At 38.0% G+C, this 23,544-nt stretch overlaps 6 protein-coding genes across 6 annotated transcripts; 5 read left to right on the top strand and 1 right to left on the bottom strand.

Annotated features, from left to right (window-relative positions):
* Positions 1–173: 173 nt before the first annotated feature.
* Positions 174–7,314, top strand: GCK72_024591 (uncharacterized protein; the record flags this gene model as incomplete). The annotated part of the gene is made up of 27 exons (XM_053735944.1): positions 174–216; positions 703–858; positions 1,153–1,294; positions 1,349–1,438; positions 1,643–1,833; positions 1,887–1,964; positions 2,015–2,097; positions 2,146–2,401; positions 2,444–2,588; positions 2,634–2,715; positions 2,764–2,898; positions 3,078–3,212; positions 3,258–3,391; positions 3,440–3,953; positions 4,001–4,333; positions 5,122–5,214; positions 5,265–5,363; positions 5,410–5,675; positions 5,721–5,816; positions 5,868–5,958; positions 6,008–6,151; positions 6,207–6,373; positions 6,417–6,555; positions 6,603–6,703; positions 6,749–6,884; positions 6,931–7,067; positions 7,116–7,314. The coding sequence occupies 27 exons, from the start codon at positions 174–176 to the stop codon at positions 7,312–7,314; spliced, it is 4,185 nt and encodes a 1,394-aa protein (XP_053579510.1).
* A 3,350-nt stretch (positions 7,315–10,664) lies between these two features.
* Positions 10,665–11,754, top strand: GCK72_024592 (uncharacterized protein; the record flags this gene model as incomplete). The annotated part of the gene is made up of 5 exons (XM_003118434.2): positions 10,665–10,766; positions 10,813–11,007; positions 11,058–11,291; positions 11,479–11,600; positions 11,649–11,754. The coding sequence occupies 5 exons, from the start codon at positions 10,665–10,667 to the stop codon at positions 11,752–11,754; spliced, it is 759 nt and encodes a 252-aa protein (XP_003118482.1).
* Positions 11,755–12,448: 694 nt separating this feature from the next.
* On the bottom strand, positions 12,449–14,714 carry GCK72_024593 (uncharacterized protein; the record flags this gene model as incomplete). Its single annotated transcript, XM_053735945.1, has 15 exons — positions 12,449–12,582; positions 12,628–12,708; positions 12,756–12,834; positions 12,881–12,990; positions 13,036–13,142; positions 13,193–13,292; positions 13,337–13,439; positions 13,482–13,567; positions 13,611–13,739; positions 13,850–14,032; positions 14,077–14,155; positions 14,198–14,310; positions 14,354–14,459; positions 14,510–14,583; positions 14,633–14,714. 15 exons carry the CDS (start codon positions 14,712–14,714, stop codon positions 12,449–12,451), a joined length of 1,566 nt encoding a protein of 521 aa, XP_053579511.1.
* A 627-nt stretch (positions 14,715–15,341) lies between these two features.
* Positions 15,342–18,868, top strand: GCK72_024594 (uncharacterized protein; the record flags this gene model as incomplete). Its single annotated transcript, XM_053735946.1, has 15 exons — positions 15,342–15,446; positions 15,496–15,644; positions 15,687–15,789; positions 15,981–16,163; positions 16,209–16,364; positions 16,407–16,562; positions 16,607–16,781; positions 17,398–17,492; positions 17,538–17,686; positions 17,733–17,940; positions 17,985–18,164; positions 18,212–18,367; positions 18,420–18,482; positions 18,526–18,618; positions 18,668–18,868. The coding sequence occupies 15 exons, from the start codon at positions 15,342–15,344 to the stop codon at positions 18,866–18,868; spliced, it is 2,172 nt and encodes a 723-aa protein (XP_053579512.1).
* Positions 18,869–20,720: 1,852 nt separating this feature from the next.
* GCK72_024595 (uncharacterized protein) lies at positions 20,721–20,999 on the top strand (the record flags this gene model as incomplete). The annotated part of the gene is made up of 2 exons (XM_053735947.1): positions 20,721–20,756; positions 20,799–20,999. 2 exons carry the CDS (start codon positions 20,721–20,723, stop codon positions 20,997–20,999), a joined length of 237 nt encoding a protein of 78 aa, XP_053579513.1.
* Positions 21,000–21,993: 994 nt separating this feature from the next.
* GCK72_024596 (uncharacterized protein) lies at positions 21,994–22,913 on the top strand (the record flags this gene model as incomplete). Its single annotated transcript, XM_003118116.2, has 4 exons — positions 21,994–22,232; positions 22,327–22,595; positions 22,646–22,799; positions 22,847–22,913. 4 exons carry the CDS (start codon positions 21,994–21,996, stop codon positions 22,911–22,913), a joined length of 729 nt encoding a protein of 242 aa, XP_003118164.2.
* Between the last annotated feature and the right edge of the window lie 631 nt (positions 22,914–23,544).

Raw genomic sequence — 23,544 nt, forward strand, 5'->3', positions numbered from 1 at the left:
AGGGTGGGAGAAGCACTATTGAGAACAGAGCGGTTCAAGGTGATAACGAGACGCAGACCAAAACGGTGAGGACAGTCATCGAGCGCCAACGCAACTATTCCCCACCTCTTACTCCTCCTTCTCTTCTTGTCTCAAATAATTCAACCGGCTCATTCCTCGTCAGTATCGCCACGATGGCCTACTCGGAGAGTCGCTCGGAGAGCGTAAGCTCAAAAGGTTAGTTATTTTTTGTGTTTTGAAGTATTGTATGGTCACATTTAAAGTTCGATAAGAATGTGGTCTAAAAATATTATACCTACGTGTGTATTTACTATTTTGATTAGGTTTAAGTAATATCGTCTTAACAAGATCAATTTCTAAGTTTAATTATGTTTTTAATTTTGAGATTATATTTTTCTAGGTCACAGAAAGCCAATTGTCCTATTCTGTGAGGTTTGAACAATAAAACCTGGCTGTCCAAGATCCTGCATTCATTTTTCTATACCTTCTTATCTAACCTATATGGAATTAGTCAGACTCCAATATAAAACCCATTTTACCCTATTTTGCGTTAATGATAGTGACAATTACAAAATCGTCTTTGAGCTTATCTTTAATCTTTACCCGTGAACAGTATTATCTCTCAAAAAAAACGATGACATTTGGTTTGAGTGTATTTTATAGGGAAAGAGTCAAAAGTATCATACTTGATTTCAATTTCAGGCAAAAAATCATATGGACATGAACTTGAAACTGTACCACTGCCGGAAAAGAAAATCTACACAACATGGCCGGATATGATCAGACATTGGCCCAAGACAACACTTTGTATCGTCTCCAATGAATTCTGCGAACGATTCTCTTATTATGGAATGAGAAGTGAGTGCACATGACATCAGATCGGAAGAAAGAGATATTCTCTATTACCTTGTCCGGTACCTGGAGAATGCTTATAGATAAGGGTGTTATCAACTTTCACACCAAGTACATAGTACTTGCAAAGTGCTCTTTCTAACCAATCATATTGCATTAAAAATCGAAAGTTTTTGGAATGAAATATGAAATAAGAATACTATCAATCATATCAAAGAAAACATAATCCGTTTAAGTATAAGAATATTTCGATGACGTTTGGAGTGCATAAGATCAATTGACACGTGACTGTGTTTTCAGCTGTATTGACATTCTACCTGCTCAATGTGCTTAAATTCACCGACTCTCAATCTACTATTTTTTTCAACGGATTCACAGTTCTTTGTTACACAACCCCACTTCTCGGATCAATTGTTGCTGACGGTTACATCGGAAAATTCTGGTCAGTGCAATTCCTTAGATCCATGAATGATACAAACTAGAACTTCATTTTTAGGACTATCTTCTCTGTGTCTATTTTGTATGCTATCGGACAAGTTGTTCTTGCACTCGCTTCCATCAAAAATTATCAGTCTTCGGTTCACCCGTAAGTGATGCTTGTTCGAGTATTCAGAGCAAAAACTTATCATCAAACTTTGTCTTTCAATACGAATTCCTTTTGGAGGGAAATGGCACTGATAAGACTTTTGATACGGCAACTTTTGGTCGACAGTGCATTTTGAAACATTAAAATGTTAACACCGCAGACAAATGAAAGTATAACAAAAGGGAAACTGTTCAATTTTTTCAGATGGATGGATTTATCTGGATTGCTGATCATCGCATTCGGTACCGGAGGTATCAAGCCATGTGTGTCTGCTTTCGGTGGAGATCAATTTGAGTTGGGACAAGAAAGAATGCTTTCTCTTTTCTTCTCCATGTTCTACTTCTCTATCAACGCCGGATCCATGATCTCTACTTTCATCTCGCCAATTTTCAGATGTAATGTTTTTCCTTTAATTCGAGAGACTTTTATTAACAACAACATTTTTTAGCTCAACCATGCCTCGGTCAAGATTCCTGCTACCCAATGGCTTTCGGTATTCCAGCTATTCTCATGATTGTTGCCACATGTTAGTTGGATATCTCTGATTCATTTGTTCTAAGCCAAATCTAATTTCAGTGGTCTTTATGGGAGGTTCCTTCTGGTACAAAAAGAACCCACCAAAGGATAACGTCTTCGGAGAAGTCTCTCGCCTTATGTTTGTGAGTAGAATACCTGGTAACTTATTTGTTATAACAAAGCATTTTTAGGGAGCTGTTGGAAACAAAATGAAGAAAGGATCCACACCAAAGGAGCACTGGCTGTTGCATTACCTTACCACCCACGACTGTGCCCTCGACGCGAAATGTCTTGAACTCCAAGCCGAAAAGAGAAATAAGAAGCTGTGCCAAAAGAAGAAGTTCATTGATGACGTCCGCTCCCTTCTCCGTGTTCTTGTCATGTTCTTGCCAGTTCCAATGTTCTGGGCTCTTTATGATCAACAAGGATCTGTGTGGCTTCTTCAAGGTAAGCTAATCAAATGAATAATTTTGCATCTCATCACTTCAGCTATTCAAATGGATTGTCGTCTTTCTGACAGTCTTCTCCTCCTTCCCGACCAAATGCAAACTTTAAACGCTGTCCTTATTCTTGCCTTCATCCCACTCTTCCAAGTCATCATCTATCCAGTTGCCGCGAAATGTGTCAGACTTACGTAAGTCAAGTTTTCATAAGGCATCTCTGATTGTTTCGATTTCAGCCCATTGAGAAAAATGGTCACCGGAGGTCTTCTTGCTTCTCTTGCCTTCTTGATCACCGGATTTGTTCAACTCCAAGTAAATGTGAGTGATGAATACTCAATATTTCATACTTATTCTCTTTATTTTTAGACCACTCTGCCAAACCTCCCCGGAAAAGGGCAATGCTCTATCAGTTTCTGGAACCAGTTCAACAATGACTTCAAAACTTGTCAAATCATCGTCACTGATCCAAATGGTGACAAGAGAACCATTAACCAAAGCATGGTGAGTTTCACTAAAAACTTCGAGCTTCTTTCTATCAGTTTGTGACTTTCTGCTCTATCATGCCATAAGAAAACTGATAGCAAAAGCACAAAGAAACTATCCGGAGAAGTTTTCCAATAAATTATAAATTTGATTACCACAAAATAATTATCAATTGATTGCCAAGGTAAAAATTTTAGGCTCTTCACGAGAACAAAGATGACAAAGCGGGAGTTTTTAAACTGTTCCAAACAAAATCGCCAAATCAAAAGAGTACAAGTGACTGGACTCTTACTTTCAAGATTGCGTATGCTGGTAACTGTGGAGACCCAACAGTAAGATAGTCATAAAAAATCAAAACCCCTATTCAAACATTTCAGAAACTCCAAAATACTGCCGTTATCACCGCTAAGAGCAAGAAAGTCATCTATGTAGGTGTGGGGCCATTCGGATATTATCAAAACACCGCTAACACTGACAAGCCAACTGATGGTACTGGAGAATTCTCCATGGGGTAAGCTTGAATGAACTTTTCAATCAATAAAATCTTTTTTAAATATAGAATCGTTGCCAATTTGGATGACCATTATGCTGGAAACTTCGCTATGTGCCGATCTGATGCAAGTGATTATGACCGTGCACACCCATGTAATCCAAGACATCCAGCTGACTTCTACTTCTGGGAAACTGATTACAATGATGGTACCGACGACCGAGAGGGAAACAGCACAGTTGTTGGAAGCGGTTCTCTGGTTACCACATACAAACAGAAGTCCGTGAAACCAGGAAAATGGGAACTATACTACTTGTTGAATACTCCGAAGGATATCAACAGACAAACATACAACAAAACAGCCACATTAGTTCAATACACGAATTTCAATCTGACCCGTTTCGAACAAGGAGGAGTTTTCATTTATGCATTGTCCGGACCTCGTGACTCTCCATATATCACTGAACTCCAAATTGTGCAAAACAACAGAGTTTCTATTCTCTGGCAAATCCCACAAATTGTTGTCATCACTGCTGCTGAGATTCTTTTCTCTATCACTGGATACGAGTTTGCTTATTCACAGGTACCCTAGAACTAAAGAATACTTTTTCAAAACAATTATTCTTTCAGTCCGCTCCATCGATGAAAGCACTTGTGCAAGCCCTCTGGCTTTTGACAACTGCTGCTGGAGATACAATTATTGTCATTATCACAATCCTCAACTTGTTTGAAAATATGGCTGTTGAGTTCTTCGTTTACGCCGCCGCTATGTTTGTTGTCATTGCTATCTTCGCCCTTCTTTCCATATTCTATTACACATATAACTACTATACCACTGATGAGGATGATGACGAGTATGGAGTTGATGATATGGAAGAAGAAGTAGCAGAAATTGAAGATCATAATCCACGGTACTCCATCGATAACAAAGCATTTAATTCCGACGAGGCAGATTGTTTAGATGTTCGTTTTTAAGTAATTCCTAATGTATAAACTTTTCCAATTTTTCTCTATTCTCAACACCTACTACTGTTGCTTTCTTCACATTGTGACATTGTGATCATATTCGTTGTGCTCAACAAATAAAATCTTCCAAAAACTTTGTTTATGTCCACTTGAATCCTCCAACACAACAAAACGAGACACAAACCGCTTCTTGATTTCGCCACTTTTTGTCACCAAAAACATTTTGTATTCTACTGGAAAAGCGCTGAACTCAAAATAAGGGCCAAATTTGAAAGTTGACATGCGACGACCGGATGAGTATATCCGGTCGAAAGCTTTTGTGTGGTGAGAAGAGGACGGACAACATCTTGTAGCCGCCAAGTCTCTCTCATTATCCTCTTCTTTTCTGATATTCTGACGACACACTAAGCAACGAAGGATGACTGACGAATTGACATCACCTTCACTTAAATCTGGAAATGTATTGGCACTTCTTAATACTTTATATACCTCCGGGTTTGCAATGGCGTCTTCCAGTACGCCTCTACTTAAAGGTAACAAAAATTTCATTTCGGAAAAAGACAGCGGTCGTGCGATTTCTCATCCCACTCTTAAAATTAACTTTGTTCTTGTATTATCATCTTTAATTTTATGGGTTTTCAGGAAAAACTTTGCACACTCTATATGCTGTTTCGTTTGTCGTCTACGTCACCAATTCTATTTGCTCGTGGCTTCACACCAGTTTTGTAGTTAAGGTGATAATGAAAAGATCATTGCAAAAACCGAAAATTTCACTTTCCTTGCAGGGTTACGTGACATCTTTCCCACTGAATACATGGCTTGTGGTATCTTTAGTTGTCACAGCGGTCTGTGGGTCGATGTGTACTTGGTTGCTACTGGTGGGCGTTGGCGTTGAAAGAAAACAACATTAATGACAACAATTGTTTAGGTACTTTGTATCGAGAATGCGTTTGCTCATCGACTTGACATCACTCCTTATCGAAGCGGATGTGCATTGTTGTTTGAAGCTTTTATTGAATGGACACAGGTTGAACTTTCGATCACTTTCTCTCAAATTCAAACAGTTAGTTTAGGCATTCAACAACTTCCGAATGTCATTCCTTATCATGGCGCTACACGACGCACCGATCACAATTTTCAACTACTTTTTTATCGCAGCATGCAGATGTCCGAACCCTAAAGTGATTATCAAATTTTTGAGAGACATTGAAACAATGTTTAGTACGCCAAGTGTAAAAGTGAAACGGTTGCAGATACTCTCCTGGCCGCTCGTTCTATCATCAAGTTCGTGTACCGTGTCACTGATATGGAGAATCACCGTATTGTATTTCTCGTACAAGTAAGAACAAAGAAAATTATTGGAAACTTTGAAAAAATCATTCAGGAGAATGGTTTGTGCTAAGAAACCAGTTAAAAAAGTGTCGGGGGTCGCAGTAAACACACCAGCCAAGAAACATTTTCAACAAGCAATTGATACTAGGTAATTGATGTGTCAAAAACATCGCTTCAATATGAAAAGAGTATTTTTCAGTAGCAAAACAAACGGGGGAAGACTGGGAGAATACGATGAAACATGGCCGATCAGATGGGCAAGGATTCATACAATTGGACCACATCACGATGTAAAAACCAAAACTTTTTTAGTACACTCCAAAAATAAATGATTTTCAGCGTCTTTGCGATACATCAGATCCAACAAGCCCAATATCAAATGGAAAACCAAATCACATTGAGACTCCACCTCCGAACGAAAAACCAAAACCAGCTATGAAGGATTTCATTCAAAGAGCTGGAGATTTTCGGGCCAACCTTGATGTGAGTTTGTTTTTTTTTTTTAATTACCAATATGTTTCTGAGTTTCTGATTTCAGTGTCAAAACTCATGTCGATACTTTTGCGGTCACCTATTTTGGTGCATACTCACATTCATTACTTATCTTGTTTGGAGTGCATTGTGTTGGATACCATGTGCTTATCATTACACTTGCCGTCACAACAGTTTTTATCACCGTCATAAATTATGCAGATCATTCATACGGTAATTTCTCATTTATCACTTTGACATGATGTTGTTTGTTTAGATACTTCTCAATCACATTTCACTACTCTATTTTCTACTTATCTCTTCTGGCTTCTGCATTTCTTATTGGTATGAATATCACTCTCCTCACATCAGTACACGGACTTGGATCGAATTCGATGCCACCGGAAATTGATAGGGTATACATTTGTAGTCACTGATGGGAACAACACCAATGTGTTTCCAGATATGTGTCACAGTGTCTCCAGGATCCCATATGATATTTACAAATATACTGAATGCATCACCATTTGAGAGTGCACTACAGTTGCAAAAGAAATTGAACAAGTGAGTTTAATAGAAGCATCTCTAATGCAAAATGATGTATTGCAGATTGAATGCTCCAAAAGATACACGAGCTGTAACTGAATGTAAACCGTTATGGGAAGATGGTGGTCTGGGTATTGGTTTAGCAAGAAGGGAAGCAGGGATATGGGAGATGAGAACTCCAATCAACAATACTATGCTGGTAATCTGAAAACAATATTTTCCAGTCACAATCTTGTTCTATTTAGGCAGTTGCAACATATGTCACTTTCAACAACTCAGAAATTCATAATCCTGCATTGAAACTTGAGTACACTCATACATTATTTATTAGAAGAAACAATGACGTTAATGAAAAATATAGTTGTGTGAGAGAATCTGGATGGTAAGTTATCTAATAACCGATTACTGACTAATGAATATGTTTTTTCAGGACTATTGTTCCATCTGTTGCACAACTGAGCTGGCCGTACTTCTCAGCGTGTGAGCAAAACTGGAAATTCGCTGAAAACCCGAGCTTGATAGAATGTAATCAAATTTTTGGAATTGAGAGCGGAACTGCGTCCAAGAAGCACACGCCCAGACACAACTTTCGCTTTCTAAAAACTTATGCAGCTTTGCGAAGGAGTTGATGATATATACGATCTTGAACTAAACGAGTATTGAGTGCCTTTTTTCATGCAATAAAGATTTTCACAATATGAAAAGTAAAAGTTATACAAAATATAATATGCAATTGCTCAAGATTCTTATCTCAATACAAAATGCATCACGAGTTAAAAATTGTTGAGTAGTGTCTGAAAACAGATGGCATTGTTATCTGGCTCACAGATCTTTCAATTCAGCAAACTCGAAATGCATTCACTCATCAACAGGCTTGCTCAGGAAAACACTTCTTCAGATCACTTGTTTCAGCACACAGGTAGATGTGTCAAAATAATGTAAAAATGTGTTATTATGAACCATCTATTTTCTACAGAACTGGCACTAGAAAACGGTTTGAAGAGGATTTTGTTTTGAAAATCGCTGGACATCACAAAAACACAATTCGTTTGAGAGGAATAGTGTTAAAATCAATTTTACTGATGTCAATCTTCTCGCATCCTAAATCAGTAAAATTGGAATTAGTTTTGAACAGGAAACATTATATTCATTAAAAGTGCACGCAGTTTAGGACCCAGGCAAAATCAACTTCCCTGATGTCAATTAACTCGTTATATTTTCGGATAGTACACATTTTTCAAGTAGAATGCAATTGACATGGAATATACAAATTGAACTGCGATTTCCAGTAAAGCAGAGACAATATAGCAATCAATAGTGAAGACGGTATATTAGAAAGACGAGCCAAGTATTTTCACTATTCAAAAGTCCGAAGTCTTCGTTGAAACACAATTTATAGGTCACTTCAAAATTGTTTTTACTGCTACGAGTCATTCTTCATGTTTGACTGATCCAATCCTATGCATTATTTGTTATCTCTGCCGAAACGAGTCTGTACATAAATTGCTCACAAAAACGAAACTGTATACAAATCATGCATACAAATCATCGAGCATAGTTCCCATCATTAAAATTTAATTCCCACCATTAACTTCAATGCAAATGGGAATTTCTCCTTTTTTCTCATTGCTCTGCTTCGCGTACGGTATGATCTGTGTCTCAAGATCTTTTGTCCTCTTTCTCTCTCGCCACTTGGGCACTGTGCCCCTCCTTCCTCATTTTTTCGAATAGGCACACGTGCATACGTTCCAACTCTAACACTCCCCCCCTTTCCCTCATCTTTTAAATCGATTGACTTTTGTTTCTCATGATAGCGCCGGAAAACGGTTGTGATGGCTGGCTTCCAGAAAAGCAATGATTTCCGGGAAGGCAGATTTAGGCTATATGTTTTCCTCTCGTATAAATCAGCATAATTCTTAGATGAAATCCAAGTTGAATTGAATGAATTCTTGCTGAGCGGATTGTAATCGTAAAACGGTGTTACTGGAAAAATGCCGTTGTGAATTTTAATAACTCACAATCATCTCTTTTTGCGTAGTTTCTATACTAAGATAGTAACCATAAGTATGTATGCCTAAGATCTATCCGTTTTTCAAAGAAAATACCAGTTATCGTTACAAAGCGAGTTTCGCCCTGATCAAGAAAAAAATGCAAGACATGATCAAGACAATCTTTCAAAGCTTCTGTTGCTCCAGAGTCCGGCGCATTCTAAATCTTTCAAATATTACAAATAGCGAAGTCGTGGATGTTTTTTGTTTTACAAATTTACAGAGCACACATACAAATCATCGTGAAAACCATAGAAGTTCCCACCATTGAAATCTTTATATATGGGAATTTTTACCTTTTTCTCATTGCTCTGCCTCGCATACGGTATGATCTGTGTCTCATCTTCTCGGGCCCTCTTTCTCTCTCGCCACTTGGGCACTGTGCCCCTCCTTCCTCATTTTTTTCGAATAGGCACACGCGCATACGTTCCAATTCTAACACTCCCCCTCTCCATTATCTTCGAAATCGATTTACTTTATGTTTTTTATGATAGCGTGTGAAAACGGTTGTGATGACCGGCTTTCAGAAAATCAATGATTTCCGGGAAGGCAGATTTAGGCTGTATGGTTCCTCTCATATAAATCAGCATAATATCTACATGAAATCCAAGTTGAAATGAATGAATTCTTGTTAAACTAAATGTAATCGGATAACGGTGTTTCTGGAAAATTTTGCGTATTATCTTCACCGAGAAACTAACCATAAGTATGTATGTCCCTGATCTGACGTTTTTTTGCAAAAATAGTATGAGTCGATGTATTGAAATTAGTTTTGCTCTAACCAAGAAACGTTGCTTAACACGATCCAGACAATATTTCAAAACGTCAAATATGTAATTATTGGATATCCCTTAATCTCGCAAATTTTCAAAGCATACAAACTGTTCATCGTGAACAGCTCATGAGTTTCCACTATTAAATTTAATGTGAATGGGAATCCTTTTTTTCATTGCTCTACATCACATACGGTATAATCTGTGTTTCGTTTTCTCGCGCCTCTCTTTCACTCTCGCTACTTGGGCACTGTGCCCCTCTTTCCTTATTTTTAGGATAGGCACACACGCATACGTTCCAACGTTAACACTCCCATCTCGCTGGTCGTCCGCTCCCAGTTACCATACTTCACAATAACGATTGTCTTTTGTCATCTTCTTTGTCTCGGCAGCTTTGGAAGATGCACGTGACATACAACTTTTTAAAGATCTTATCTTGATGTAACGTTAGTCATTTGCTCATTCGTTTCAATAAATGAATGATTAAAGAGAAAGGGCTTTGGAATACGCTGTATCTCAGACTGATTTTTCAATTCAATTTTAATTCACAATTAGATACTGGGTACCTGAAACCGAACGGGTTTATGAAGCATTGACAGTTTTCATAACTTTCAGAATTCTAGAAATCCTTCCTACTTAACCATATACGTGCTTCTGCAATCAGTTTTCTGGAATATTCAGTCCGCCCAATCAGATATACAGTTATGACTCACAAACCCTTTTTTCAAATCATGTTTTCACATTTCCTTCCTATAAATTTGAAAATGTACAAAGTCGAACTTGTTATTGAAAAAATGACCTTTCTTCGTTTGTTGCTATTTCTGGTAGTTGTTCAAAGGACGTCTATCCTTTTATCAAGCGCTTTTGACCTCTAATACAGGCCACCCACTCTTTGAAATTCCCGACGTATCTACTTTCAAGCTTAGCCTTGTGTCCTCGCGTTACTTTCAAATTTTTCAAATTTATTGAACATTGAAGCCACTATTCTCAAATTTTCGTAAAGAAGGTTTTTGATAAATGTGAGAAAGACATAATTCTACATGTATAATTTTGTTCTATTTTGTTCAAAATTTAGGAACAAATTTATTCCATATTCAATATATTTTAATTTCGGTATCTTACATTTAAACTATTCCAATAGAATAGTCTTATTTTCAGATGGACATCAAAAAACAGAAGGAGGAAGATTTGCGCCAGATTATGTTATGGAAGGAAGTTGTTTCTCCGTTTAAGCGTGGACTCTTCACGACTACTGATTGGGTAAAAAATAAAATTTCGGGCAAGGTTTCTATCTCTATCATTTCAGAGAATCAACACAAAACGGCCATTGTATTTTCGAGAAATCCCAGGATACCATGCATGGAATCAGTTCTTCTTTGACGTCGCGCCACCAATCTGGCCATTGACAGAAGCTGAACATTTGGGATGGTGTTGTTGGTATCAGGATATGGCTGCAGCCCAGGCCAACGATCCACCTGTTAATCCGCTAAATCCGACACCAGTAAGTGTTCTTGGTAGCCACTGCAAAAAAGTTAATTAGAATACTTTCAGCGTTTTGTGATGAACTGGAAAGCGCGCCAATGTCCAGATCGTTTCGATGTGTTTGCACAAGGAGGGCCACATCTGAATATTGTCCATGAAGATGAGTTCTCCATGAATAGTTATTTTCTGTTCAATCTGGATTATTGCCCGAATTGGAAAGAGGAACAAATGAATGTTCTCGCGTTCTACTGTTTGGTTTTTATGCATCAAGGGGTTTGGGAGCCGATCATACCAATTGAAATGGTAAGCTATCAGTGAATTGTTCTAGACTTTCAAATGGCCGGGATGGGCAAATAATTTTTCCGGAACTTATGTTCTGAACTGAAAAAAAAACGAAATTCAAATCTGGGCCGATTGGTCTGAGGCGGGCCGAAACTTTCTACACAAATTTTTGAATTTTCGAATAATTCTTGTAAGTACTTAATTTCAGACAATCGCAGCCCAAAAGCTTCGCTCACTTTGCCGCGTGCCTCTCATGAAGTTGTTCCACATCGATCGTAACCCACGTTGCAATAACGTGAGATCAGTCCGTTCACTCTATCCCCTTCCTTGGTAAGTATCTGCTGGTAATATGATACATATGAAATCATATGTTTTCAGGCCGCAGTTCGATTTGGAGAGACATGTGCAACTGCTCACGTTGTGGCACAAGATGATGGTGGACTTCGTTATCTATCATTACGTCGTCAAAAAAGCTCAACGATAAACACAGATTCTAGAAATGTTATATTAATATTTCTTTTGCTTGTGTTCCGTTTTTTATTGGTAATCTGATAAGTATTATGTTATCTGAAAGTATCTCTGTACTTGTACCCGACTGAAACGTTATCCAACGAGGGAATTATTCATCTTGATTTTTGTATTTTGTTTTACCAAAGGGTGTAAACCACTGATACGTAAAACATAAAAAAAAGATTGATAAATGGGGAAATTAAAAGATAACTATGATGTGAAGGAAAGTTAGAAATTTATTGGATTAAGCACAAGAATATGATCAAGGTTACATTTTGATATTCTTCTCTTGTAGGCCAGTGTTGACGGTTAAACCGGAAACACCAATGCAGATAACAAATTTTCAAAACGGAAGACTCTATTAGCAAACTAACTGTTTGCACTGGCCAAAAGTTATAAAGTTATCTATTCATGAAAAAAAAACAATCTAAAAGTTGCAGAATCTAGAATCAAATGATTTCAGAACTGAAATCATGAGAAATGGTGTTATTTATATCTTTAAGACGCTCTGTTCAACTCTCAACAGTCAAACAATTTTTTTAAACTGCTCTGCTTTGCTATCTAGTAAGAAATATAAAAATCCGCTGTCGGTACAGTTCTTCTTGCACATGTGAACTTTGTTTCAACTTCATTTTGGAAAAAAAAACAATTGATCAGATCAAACTATTTCATTTTTTCAAAATCTTGGCCAATACAGAATAACGCTTCTTTCTCTTGAAAATTGTTGAACTAGACGCGGAAACACTTGAAGCCCCAGCACCAGAAGAGGATATCTTTTGATAATTGTTCACAGTTTCAAATCCTAAAAACAGTACTGTTGATCTTTATGTTTATCATTTCCAATTACCGTCAATATTGCTGATGACAGACAAGCTTTCAACATGTGTGTTGTTTCCGTCAGCGGCTGCAATTCCGTTAACCGTTCCATCTGAAAACCATTAATTTTAGCAAAACAGAAAAAAGTTGGCAACATACTTCTCTGCACACCATTCTCTTCAACGTTGAGCACTGCTTTTGTATCTGCAGATATTATACCACTTCCAGTTCCAAATGCCTAAAATCAGATTAGCTGACATTCCGTTAGAGATGATGACACCCACCTGCATTGAAGAATTTCCATTCATTGAGTCTCCATTCATTTCAACAAATCCCTGCCCTGTCACATTAGAGTCTTTTCCATTTGCAGATCCAACACCGTTGGCGTATCCACCTGGAATAGATAAGTGGTATCACAGAATTTCGTTAGGTAGCATACTGTAACTAGAATTCCTCCATCCTCCAACCAATCCATTGTCATTAAATGTGAGTGAAGCGTTTTTTCCATCGTGAGACATTGATTGTCCATTACTCCGTGCAATGATTCTAAAAAAAACAGTTAATTCGAACCTTTCTTTCTCAAGGAGATGTCTCACTTCACCACTCCACTTGGATCCACTGCGGTTTCCACTGTCTGTGACGCATTAGAGTTCTGATCACTTCCGATTCCCTTCACATTACCAGAACCCATAAATGCTAAAAACCAAATCCTTAATAGTCAAGAAACCTGAGAACTCTACCTGCATCGTTTTCAGCATTGACAAATTTCAGTCCGTTGCTTGCCACAACATAGTTATCGGTACCGTGACCTTTACCATCAATATGGACCACTCCTAGCCCAGTCTAAACTAATAAAGACAGTAAAAAACTAAAAAAGAAACTAACGTCGTCTAGGATATTGGTGTTAGACATCAAATTCACTGAAGTGTTCCCACTTGAGAACGCATTCGAGTTACCAAATGCTTGGATTTCTAGAAAAAGAAATCGTGAAACATCATTTTGATTACTGATTACCTCCGAGACTTGACGATTGGTTGCTCACAATTGAACTTGCACCAACAAGTGTAGAGTTTCCTTTCCCAGATGCCACACCATACATTGTTCCAACAATTTCCTCACTAGTCCCGTTAATCATACCGTTTCCTTTTACAAGTGAGTTCACAATTCCTTGGTTGGAATTTAATCCAGAGACCAATCCACTTATAGTTATGTCTGAACAACAAAACCATTATATTTTTACGCTTGTCACTTACTCTTGTCTCCTGATCCGGTTCCCATATCAACATTGGATTGAGAACTTCCAACTCCAGATGCAGTTGCAGACGCCATCAATCTGGCTAACAGCTGATCCCAACTCATTGATTGTTGTGTCTGAACATTTGCTTCCGTGTCAATTGATCCAGTTCCTCCAGCGTTTCCATACGAGAACCCATTCTCTAAAATAACATAGTTCTAGCTGAATTCTTAGAAGCAGTCTTACTTTTTTCTCCATTATGATTTTGCATGGAACTTCCTCCGTTGACGTTGGACAGAGTTGCTCCTTGTCCAGCTACTCTCCCCTGAAAATAATTCTGAAATTCGATTTGAAATTAGTTCCCAACTTGTTGTACCACATTTGACGTGAACTTTTCTCCCTCTACAGCAGCAAAGATATCGGAGTAAGAATTGGAGTTGTCTCCAACAGACATCACATTGGCCACATTATCAATATCTGCTGATAAATAATTTCTCGGCTTAGTTAATTCAATGGGTCTTACTACTGTCTCCAACATTTCCTCCTGCAGAAGTTTCAATATTTGATGACCCGATTCCGCTAGAGTTGCCATTTGAAGAAACATTCATACCCACTACACCGTCTGGAGACTGAAACTTTCATGATACAGTTGAAAAGCTTAGAAAATATTTTAGTTCACTTTGAAATGCTGGGTCGATGCGTCAGTGAGAACGGTATCTCCATTTCCATTAGTTTCAGCATTAGATCCAACATCTGGAAGTCATAATTACCAATGTGCTAGATTCGGCTTGACTGAATTCACCTGATTGCCTTTTAATTCTTGGTAGCAACGAATTTTCTACAAAACTGATATGAAAGAAGAGTAATAGGAGGAAGTGGCGCATTTTGAACTGACAAAATGTGGCAAAATTGTTTGTCCATGTTCACCCGGTTGTCGATCGAGTTTGTTCATTTTACGGTGACCAAAAAAAAGAGATGATCCCGTGCGTGAGAGTCTGAAAAGCCGGCGGATTATCAACAGTCCAAATGGTTATGTCGTTTCGCTGTCAAGTTCAAAAAAATTGTGGTAACGAAATGACTGAAGAGTGAAAAAAAGTGAAATACTTGTCATGAAGATCAATTTGAGATCTCTCAAATGTTACGGGATATCAAAAAATTGTTGAGAATATTTGAATCAGCCTGGTGATGGCAAACTAGAAACAGAACGTGACAGAATAACCATCTGATTGTTATCTTTGTTTACATCTTGAGGTCAAACTATCAAGAAATCGAATAAATAGAAAAAGAAAAGGAGAGATAGACGACATGGGAAAGAAAAACAGATAGAACTAGCAATGTGTAATATTTTTTCCATTTTTCATCATTGCATTTAGTTGTTTCCAATTGCACAATACTTGGTAATCTTTTTAAAAACTCGGTTTCGGTCATATCTATAGCTTTAGATTGTTTGAATTCTACTCATTACACCCATTCTCTCCGGATTATACCCAGAATATCATAAAATTTAAGGAATGACTAAACATTACGATGTAGTTGTTGTCGGCGCAGGAATTTTTGGTTCATGCACTGCGTATCACTGTCAACGTCTCGGAATGCGTACTTTACTTCTTGAACAAGTGGGTTCTATTGAATTTTGATGCTCATTTCTATAAACATTATTTTCAGTTCAACCTCGGACACTCAAACGGGAGTTCTCATGGAAAAAGTAGGATCACACGTTATGCGCACACAGATCCAGAATATGTACCACTTGTTGGTGACTCCTATTCACAAATCGAACAACTTGAGAAGATGCGGGGTGAAAAACTTTGGAAGTAAGTAATTAAAAATTGTATAATAACGATGTTATTTTTCAGCAAACTGGGATTGCTATGGGCTGCTACGGGAAATCAAGTTCAATCAATATCTGGTCATTTGCAGGCACACAATATCGAGCATGAAGTTATTCGAGGAAATGAGGTGAATTGAAAAAAGTACACAAACAAAAAATGTTTTTAGATATCAAAACGATATCCGCAATTCAAATTTGACGAAAAATGGACAGGACTCATTGATCCGATGGGTGGAGTCATTTACGCAAATAAGTGGCTTAACGCTTTCCAGGTTTTGAATGTTAATCATGCTTCTAGATTAATTTTTGGTTTATTCAGGAAGAGTTTAAACATCTTGGAGGAACGATTCAAGAAAACGAACCTCTCATTTCTCATGACGAAAGTTATGACTCTCCGCTAGAGCTTACAACCAAGAATAGGAAATACACAAGCAATAAAATCATTTTCACTGTTGGTTGCTGGATAACTAAATTCTTCCCTCATGTCAACTTCAAAATCAAAGTGAGTTTTCTTCTTTCCTCTTTTTTTCATCTGACTTATTTACAGCCAATCAGTCTTGCTGTGTGCTACTGGAAGGCTAAAGAAGAAAACCAACGACATCTTCTCGATGAGAAACATTTTCCAGTAGTAATTGCAAAAAATTTAGAGAAGAAGGAATACTACTTTGCTCTTCCCGACACAGATTATCAAGGAGCTATTAAGGTTAGTTGAGTACTCAATTAAAACTTCAGAAGTATATTTCAGCTAGTATTGGATGACGGTGATGAATTGAATGAAGACTTGAGCCACCCGAAGAAAAACAACAAAGATTTTGTTGATCTTCCTGGAAAGTTTATCACAGAGCACATCCCAGTAGTGGATGGGACAAAACCATATAAGGTCGATCAGTGCAAATATACCGTAAGATTTTACAGAAATACCATTTTTCTAAAACTTTGCTTTAGAACTCCCCGGATCATCATTATCTCATCGGTCCGGTATCATCCGAAACTTCAAATATTCTGGTTGGCGGCTGCGGTTCTGGATCAGGGTTCAAAACAGCGCCTGGTATTGGCAGAGCACTTGCTGAGATGGCTGCGGGAGAGAAAACTACTGTTGATGTATCATTTTTCTCTCCTAGTAGGTTTGGAACATCAGTTTGAGTATTTTACCGAGATTTTGTTGAAATGAAATGTCAGTTTAGCATGTATTGGATTAAAAACGTAATTTATCGTTTTGTTAATAAAAATTGAAATTGTAATTTTTGCATCATTTAATTTTTGATTCCGACTTTAGAACTTGGTTTTACGATAAGAAGTTGAACCGAGAAGTAAAATCAAACCATCAGAATTTTTTTTCTAGTATTAATTCGGTTCTTATCTTCTCTGTGCTTACAGAAAAAAGAATCAAGGAAGTCACGCAAAACTACATAATACTTGAATTTTGTTCTTGATGTTATTGAAGTGATAAAATAGAAAAGAACAACATGATCTTTGTATTAAGTAAGATTTCGTTGACACTTTATTGATTTATCTGACGAAGTAAGACTAGATAGTTCAAAAAACCTGACATGTCAACTTTGTTTCTCTGGTGTATTATATCTACTGCAATAAACGTTATGATCTTGCCCAATGTTATCACTATCTGTGTCAATGTTTGATAAGATTGAGATGGTCATGTTTCGGTCATTTCACGTTTTTGTCGAACCAAGGTCTACTTTCTCTAACATTTGGTTTTCTGTTTGACATGTCTACAGATTATGATGTTGTGGTTGTGGGTGCAGGTATTTTTGGATCGTGTACTGCATACAATTGTCAGAAGCTTGGTTTGAAGACCCTACTCTTAGAACAGGTAGGTGCTTTCATCAGTTCCAATTGTCTCCTAATGTGATTTCAGTTTGAACTTGGTCACATAAACGGAAGTTCTCACGGAAAAAGTCGAATCACTCGTTACGCTCACACTGAAGTTGAATATGTTGACCTTGTTGGAGACGCATATGAACAAATTTTCGAATTGGAGAGAGTTCGTGGGGAAAAGCTGTGGAAGTGAGTACTCCTTCTCATTTATTGTTTTATATTTCTATAAATTCAGAAAAACTGGCCTTCTGTGGGTTTCCACTGGAGACGAGATCGCGAAAATTCACAGCAACTTGAAGTCGAAAAACATCGAACATGAAGTTTTGAAAGGGACTGATGTTGAGAAACATTATCCACAATTCAAACTGAATGACGAGTGGAATGCACTGATTGATCCAATGGGTGGTGTTATCTATGCTGATAAATGGCTCAATGCTTTCAGAGTTAGTTTTACATCTCTTGAACTGTCCAACATGAATAATTTCAGGATGAGTTCAAAAAACTGGGAGGCATCATTCATGACCGTGAAACTGTTTTCTCTCACTCGGAGCAAGGCGATACTCTTTACGTCAACACAAATAAGGCTAGATACACCACCAAGAAAATTATTTTTACCGTGGGGTGCTGGATCACCAAGTTCCTTCCAGATGTGAAATTTGACATTGAGGTACTACATATTAATTGAACAATGTATAATAACTGTTGTATTTTCAGCCGGTCAGTATCTCAGTCTGCTACTGGAAAGCTAAAAATGAGGCGGAATCCCATCTACTCAATGATGATCACTATCCAGTTGTCATTGCCCAAGAAATGGAATTGAAAGTATTCCATTATTCGTTGCCAGACAATGATTATCCGGGAGCTATCAAGGTATAGTACTTCGATGTCCTGGAAAAATGAGTTTTATCTATCTCAATTTCAGTTTTGCTACCACTATGGAGATCGTTTGACAAATGATTTGGCCCATCCTGAAAATCGATCGCAGGTTAGCCGAAAACACTTCTGCTTGAAAATCATTGTTTTTTTAGAACTGCATTGATCTTCCAGCCAAGTTCATCCGTAATTACATGCCAGTGATTGATGGATCAGTTCCAGTGAAAGTTGACAAATGCATTTACACGGTTTATTTCTGTTTTTGTTTTGTTCTGTTCCGAATTTTTCATTTTTCAGAACTCCCCGGACGAACATTATATCATTGGACCAATTCCCACCAAGAATCCAAACATTTTGGTTGGAGGCTGTGGGTCAGGATCCGGATTCAAAGTTGCTCCTGGAATCGGAAAAGCTCTGGCTGAAATGGCTGCTGGAAAAAAGACAACTGTCGATGTCTCATTCTTCTCCGCCGATCGTTTCAAACCATCCAAAATCTAACTTACCTTTGTTTTTTATAAGTATTTCAACGAACTTTACTAAAATCAAATGAATTTTTATGTCCTTTCTATTTTCTCTTTTTCCCCTTTTGGGGACCAATGGGAGCGGGATCACCAGCATTTCATATCCCGACGGGACCGATGAAGCTGAGGTCGAGTGTATATCCCAAATTTTTCACGAGATGTTGTTCCTTCTTCCGCTTCACCTTTCCCCTTATCTGGTATTTTCTCACATCTCCAGATCGATTGCTACTTCCCATCACAAAATCATCCTTTTTACTAATCAGCCCAATCTCGATGTCTCCTCTCATATACCACACACGTCGTTACTATTTCCCAACTGCAAGGGTTGTACTAACTTGTTTGCACGCAGTATCAAAAAAACCCTTCTGATATTAAACATCTGTCCTTCTGCGTCCATTCGCAGAAACAATATATTTGCAAGTGACTTACGCCACTTTTTTGCAGAAATGTCGATAATAAAACGTGTTGGAACCGAACAGTTTTGAAAATTTCAATAATGCTTACCACAAAAATGAAAATTTGAAAGGTACTGAATTCGAGAAACGTTATCCACAATTCAAACTGAATGACGAGTGGAATGCACTGATTGATCCAATGGGTGGTGTTATCTATGCAGATGAATGGCTCAATGCTTTCAGAGTTAGTTTTACATCTCTTGAACTGTCCAACGTGTACAATTTCAGGATGAGTTCGAAAAACTGGGAGACATCATTCATGACCGTGAAACTGTTTTGTCTTACTCGGAGCTTTTTACATCACTTGAACTGTCCAACGTTGACAATTTCAGGATGATTTCCAAATACTCTCCTTCGGGACCGTGAAAGAATTTCCTCTCACTTGGAACAAGAAGAAACGGCTCTATTACAGTTTAGATGTCCTTTAAAAACTCAAACGTCCCTTAAAACACTTAGACGTCCCTTAAAACACTTAAACGTCCTTTCAAACTCTAATTTTTTTTAAACGTCCTTTCAAAAGTTTAGACGTCCCAAAAAACGTTTAAACGTCCCATAAAATGTTTAGACGTCCCTTGAAATCCCAAAATATAGTTCTGAAGATTTAAACGTCCCAAAAAACATTTAGACGTCCCAAAAACATTTAGACGTCCCAAAAAACATTTAGACGTCCTAAAAAACATTTAAACGTCCAAAAAAATGTTTAGACGTCCCTTGAACACTTTCAGTGGCTTTTAATGTTGAAGGGACGTCTAAACATTTTTTGGGACGTTTAAATGTTTTTTGGGACGTCTAAATGTTTTTTGGGACGTCTAAATGTTTTTTGGGACGTCTAATTATTTAAAACCAATTTTTCAGACTTCAAGGGACGTCTTAATATTTAATGGGACGTCTAAACATTTTTTGGGACGTTTAAATGTTTTTTGGGACGTCTAAATGTTTTTTGGGACGTTTAAATGTTTTTTGGGACGTCTAAACATTTTTGGGACGTCTAAATGTTTTTTGGGACGTTTAAACATTTTTGAACATATTTGGGATCCGAAAGGACGTTTAAATGTTTCAAAGGACGTCTAAGTGTTTCAAGGGACGTCTAATAGTTTTTTGGGACGTTCAAGTTTTCAAAGGACATCTTAACTGTAATAGAGCCGAAGAAACTCTCTACGTCAACAGGAATAAGGCTAGATACACGACCAAAAATGGCAAATTCACCTTGGGGTGCTGGATCACCAAGTTCCTTTCAGATGTGAAATTTAACATTGAAGTACTGCATATTAATTGAACAATGGTTGAACAAGTTTTTTAGCCGGTCAGTATTTATGACTGCTACTGGAAAACTAAAAAGTACGCTGATTTCCATCTTATTCATGCCATTGATTGATGGTTCCAGTAAAAGTCGATGAATGCATTCACACGGTTCGTTTCCATTTTTTGTTCAGTTCTGAATTTATTTTCCAGAACTCTCCGGGGAATCACTATATCATTGGATCAATTCCCACCAAGAATCCAAACATATTGGTTGAATGCTGTGGCTCAGGTTCCGGATTTAAAATTGCTCCTAGAATCGGAAAATCTCTTGCTCAGATGGTTGCTGGGAAGAAGACCGCCGTCGATGTCTCATTCTTCTCCGCCGATCGATTCAAACCATTCAAAATCTGATTTCCCTTTTCCATTTACTAGTATTTCAATGAACATTAGTTCATTCGAATGAATTCCCATGTCCTTTCTCTCGCTTTATTCTTTTTCTCCTTTTTTCTTTCGAGAGTTGCAGCGCGCAACACCACCTGCCGGACACCTGCTACTCATTTTTTCAACAGTTATCGAGGATCTCTCATAATCATACAAAAAGTAACAAAACCGAACGACAAAGAAAAAGATCTAGGCTCCGCCTATGCCCGCAATAAAAAAGAAAACCGCTGAGATCGGGATCCGCAGCGCTTTTTATCCTGATGGGACCAAGCTATGGTCAAGTTAATGACCCGGGAACACTTTTTTTTTAATAATCCTGTTCTCAATCTGTCTTTTGACTCTAATCCTTTGAACCTGTCAAAAATGGTCCAACATGTGCCGATACGGCTGCAAATCGGAGTTCAGTACGTTTATTTCTGTATTTGTCATATCCGGGATTCACAATGATCCCAAATCAAGTAGTGCTTCCGGACAGAATGAATAGTATTCATCTATTTTGGCAGATTTTGGAATTTAATCGTGATACGCTGCAAAAAAATGATCCTGATACTATTCGTTGTAGATGGCAATCATTCCAGTTGACACACTCTAAACTCAAGGTTGCTTCTTTTCTCTCAATTCTGATTTCGAAAAGATTTCGAAAATAGTGTTGACCCCTATCGATTGCCTTGGCCCCGTTCAGACAGATTTCTCTAATTCCTCTGTGGGGACGAATATCACTTGCTGCACTCTGTCTCCGTCTCCCTATCTGTCACAGACAGTAACTCTCTGTCCCCTTCCCTCTTCTTCTTTTGCTTTTTGAATTGAAAAAAGAAGGGTGCACAAAACTCGTGTTACACTCCAAATGTCTGTGGGTTGTAAAATCAAACACACCAAACTTTTTGGCACCATTTCATCTTTGTCCTTCTTAATTTTTTTAGGCATCTGTTTTTTCTAAAGTTACTTGTTATTGATTGTTTTCAGAATGATTGACAATTTCTCAGCAGCGATTCTCGTCATCTTTGGGCTCTTGAGACTCTTCGTACGTCAACACACTCGTCCTGCTCTTCCATTCTTGGAAGATGTTCGCTCCTGTATTCTTGCCGACGCACGTCTTCCAACAAGCCTGCTAGCCAAGTTTCTCATTCCGGTCGTTCTCTCCACGTTTCAGTCGTTCCGTGCCGGATGCGCATTGACCGTCCTTCTTGTTGCGATGTGGACAGAGTGAGTAAAATTTATCTACAGCCGAATTTTTTCTGAGGGAAATTACGTTTTTGCGTCACTCCCACAAATCATTCCGACAATTATTGTGTTTCAGTGACTTCCAGTACCCACCGGTCGAACCTCCCCGGGAGCGCAACAGATTGGCTTCGTACTTCATACGTATTGTCTCATATGAGATCATCGTCGGTTCAATCATATGGGCGCTGTTCAATCAAAAAGAGGATGTCTACAACACTCTGACGATATTCCAGATGATCCTCGGCTTCAACTGCTTCTGGTTTGGCTATTATGGGAAAGTTGATTATGATGAGTTCATGCACTTCCCTCACGGACTTCCAAACCGCATCTTTCCCGCTTCTTCCAGTAAGGCATTTTCTAAAAAATTTCGAGTCTATCTATAATTCCTTTTTTAGCATTCGACATGCTCCACCAGATCACCGGCCCGGACTATCAGCACAGAATCATTCAATGGATTGGATTTGGACTCTTGGCTGGAAATGGATTTGTCTACGCTTTCGTCTTTTATGAAGTCTGCAACCTCGCATCAAAGGCTTACACTCGCCACAGGTAGAATAAGTGTCACACATGGTCTTCGAAACTTACCGAACTTTCAGAATCAACCTGGAAGAAGACCCAAACCAAGTCGACGACGGAAGAACTCCGCTTCTTCAAAGATTCTAAGCTGCTGAATGCAAACGGAATATGGACAACATTTCAATATCTACAAATCGTCAAATTTTAATTTTTTCTCTATCTCGCTTTATCTACTATTTTTTCATATAATATTTCCCAAACTTTCCACGAGATTGTTTCTTCTTCCGCTTCACCTTTCCCCTTATCTGGTGTTTTTTCACGTCTCCATTCCAGATCTGTTTCTACTTTCCATCTCAAGGTTCTCCTCTCCACCAATCAACCCAATCTCGATGTCTCCTCATATTTACCCACACGTTGTTACTATTTCCCAATTGCAACTGTTGTGCTAACTTGTTTGCTTGGAGTTTCGAACAAATGTTCTGGTATTAGACATCTGTTCTTCTGCATCCAATTTTAAAAAACAATATTATTGCATGTGACTAACGTCATTTTTTGGAGAAAGTCAATAATAAAACGTTCTGAAACCGAATGTCACTAAGTTTGAAAGTTTCTTGCCACAAAAATGAGTTTTCGACTCTGAATCTGTACTTCTTATTCAAAATTTAATAATTATCAATTTATTAATCATCAAAAATGCATTTATATTACAGGAAAATATTTCTACAAAAGCCCATACGACCAATTCGAGTGTTCAAATACAATTCGGGTAGAAACAGAG

This window comes from Caenorhabditis remanei, chromosome X (genome assembly GCF_010183535.1).
Source record: "Caenorhabditis remanei strain PX506 chromosome X, whole genome shotgun sequence".
In the NCBI taxonomy this organism is placed as follows: domain Eukaryota; kingdom Metazoa; phylum Nematoda; class Chromadorea; order Rhabditida; family Rhabditidae; genus Caenorhabditis; species Caenorhabditis remanei.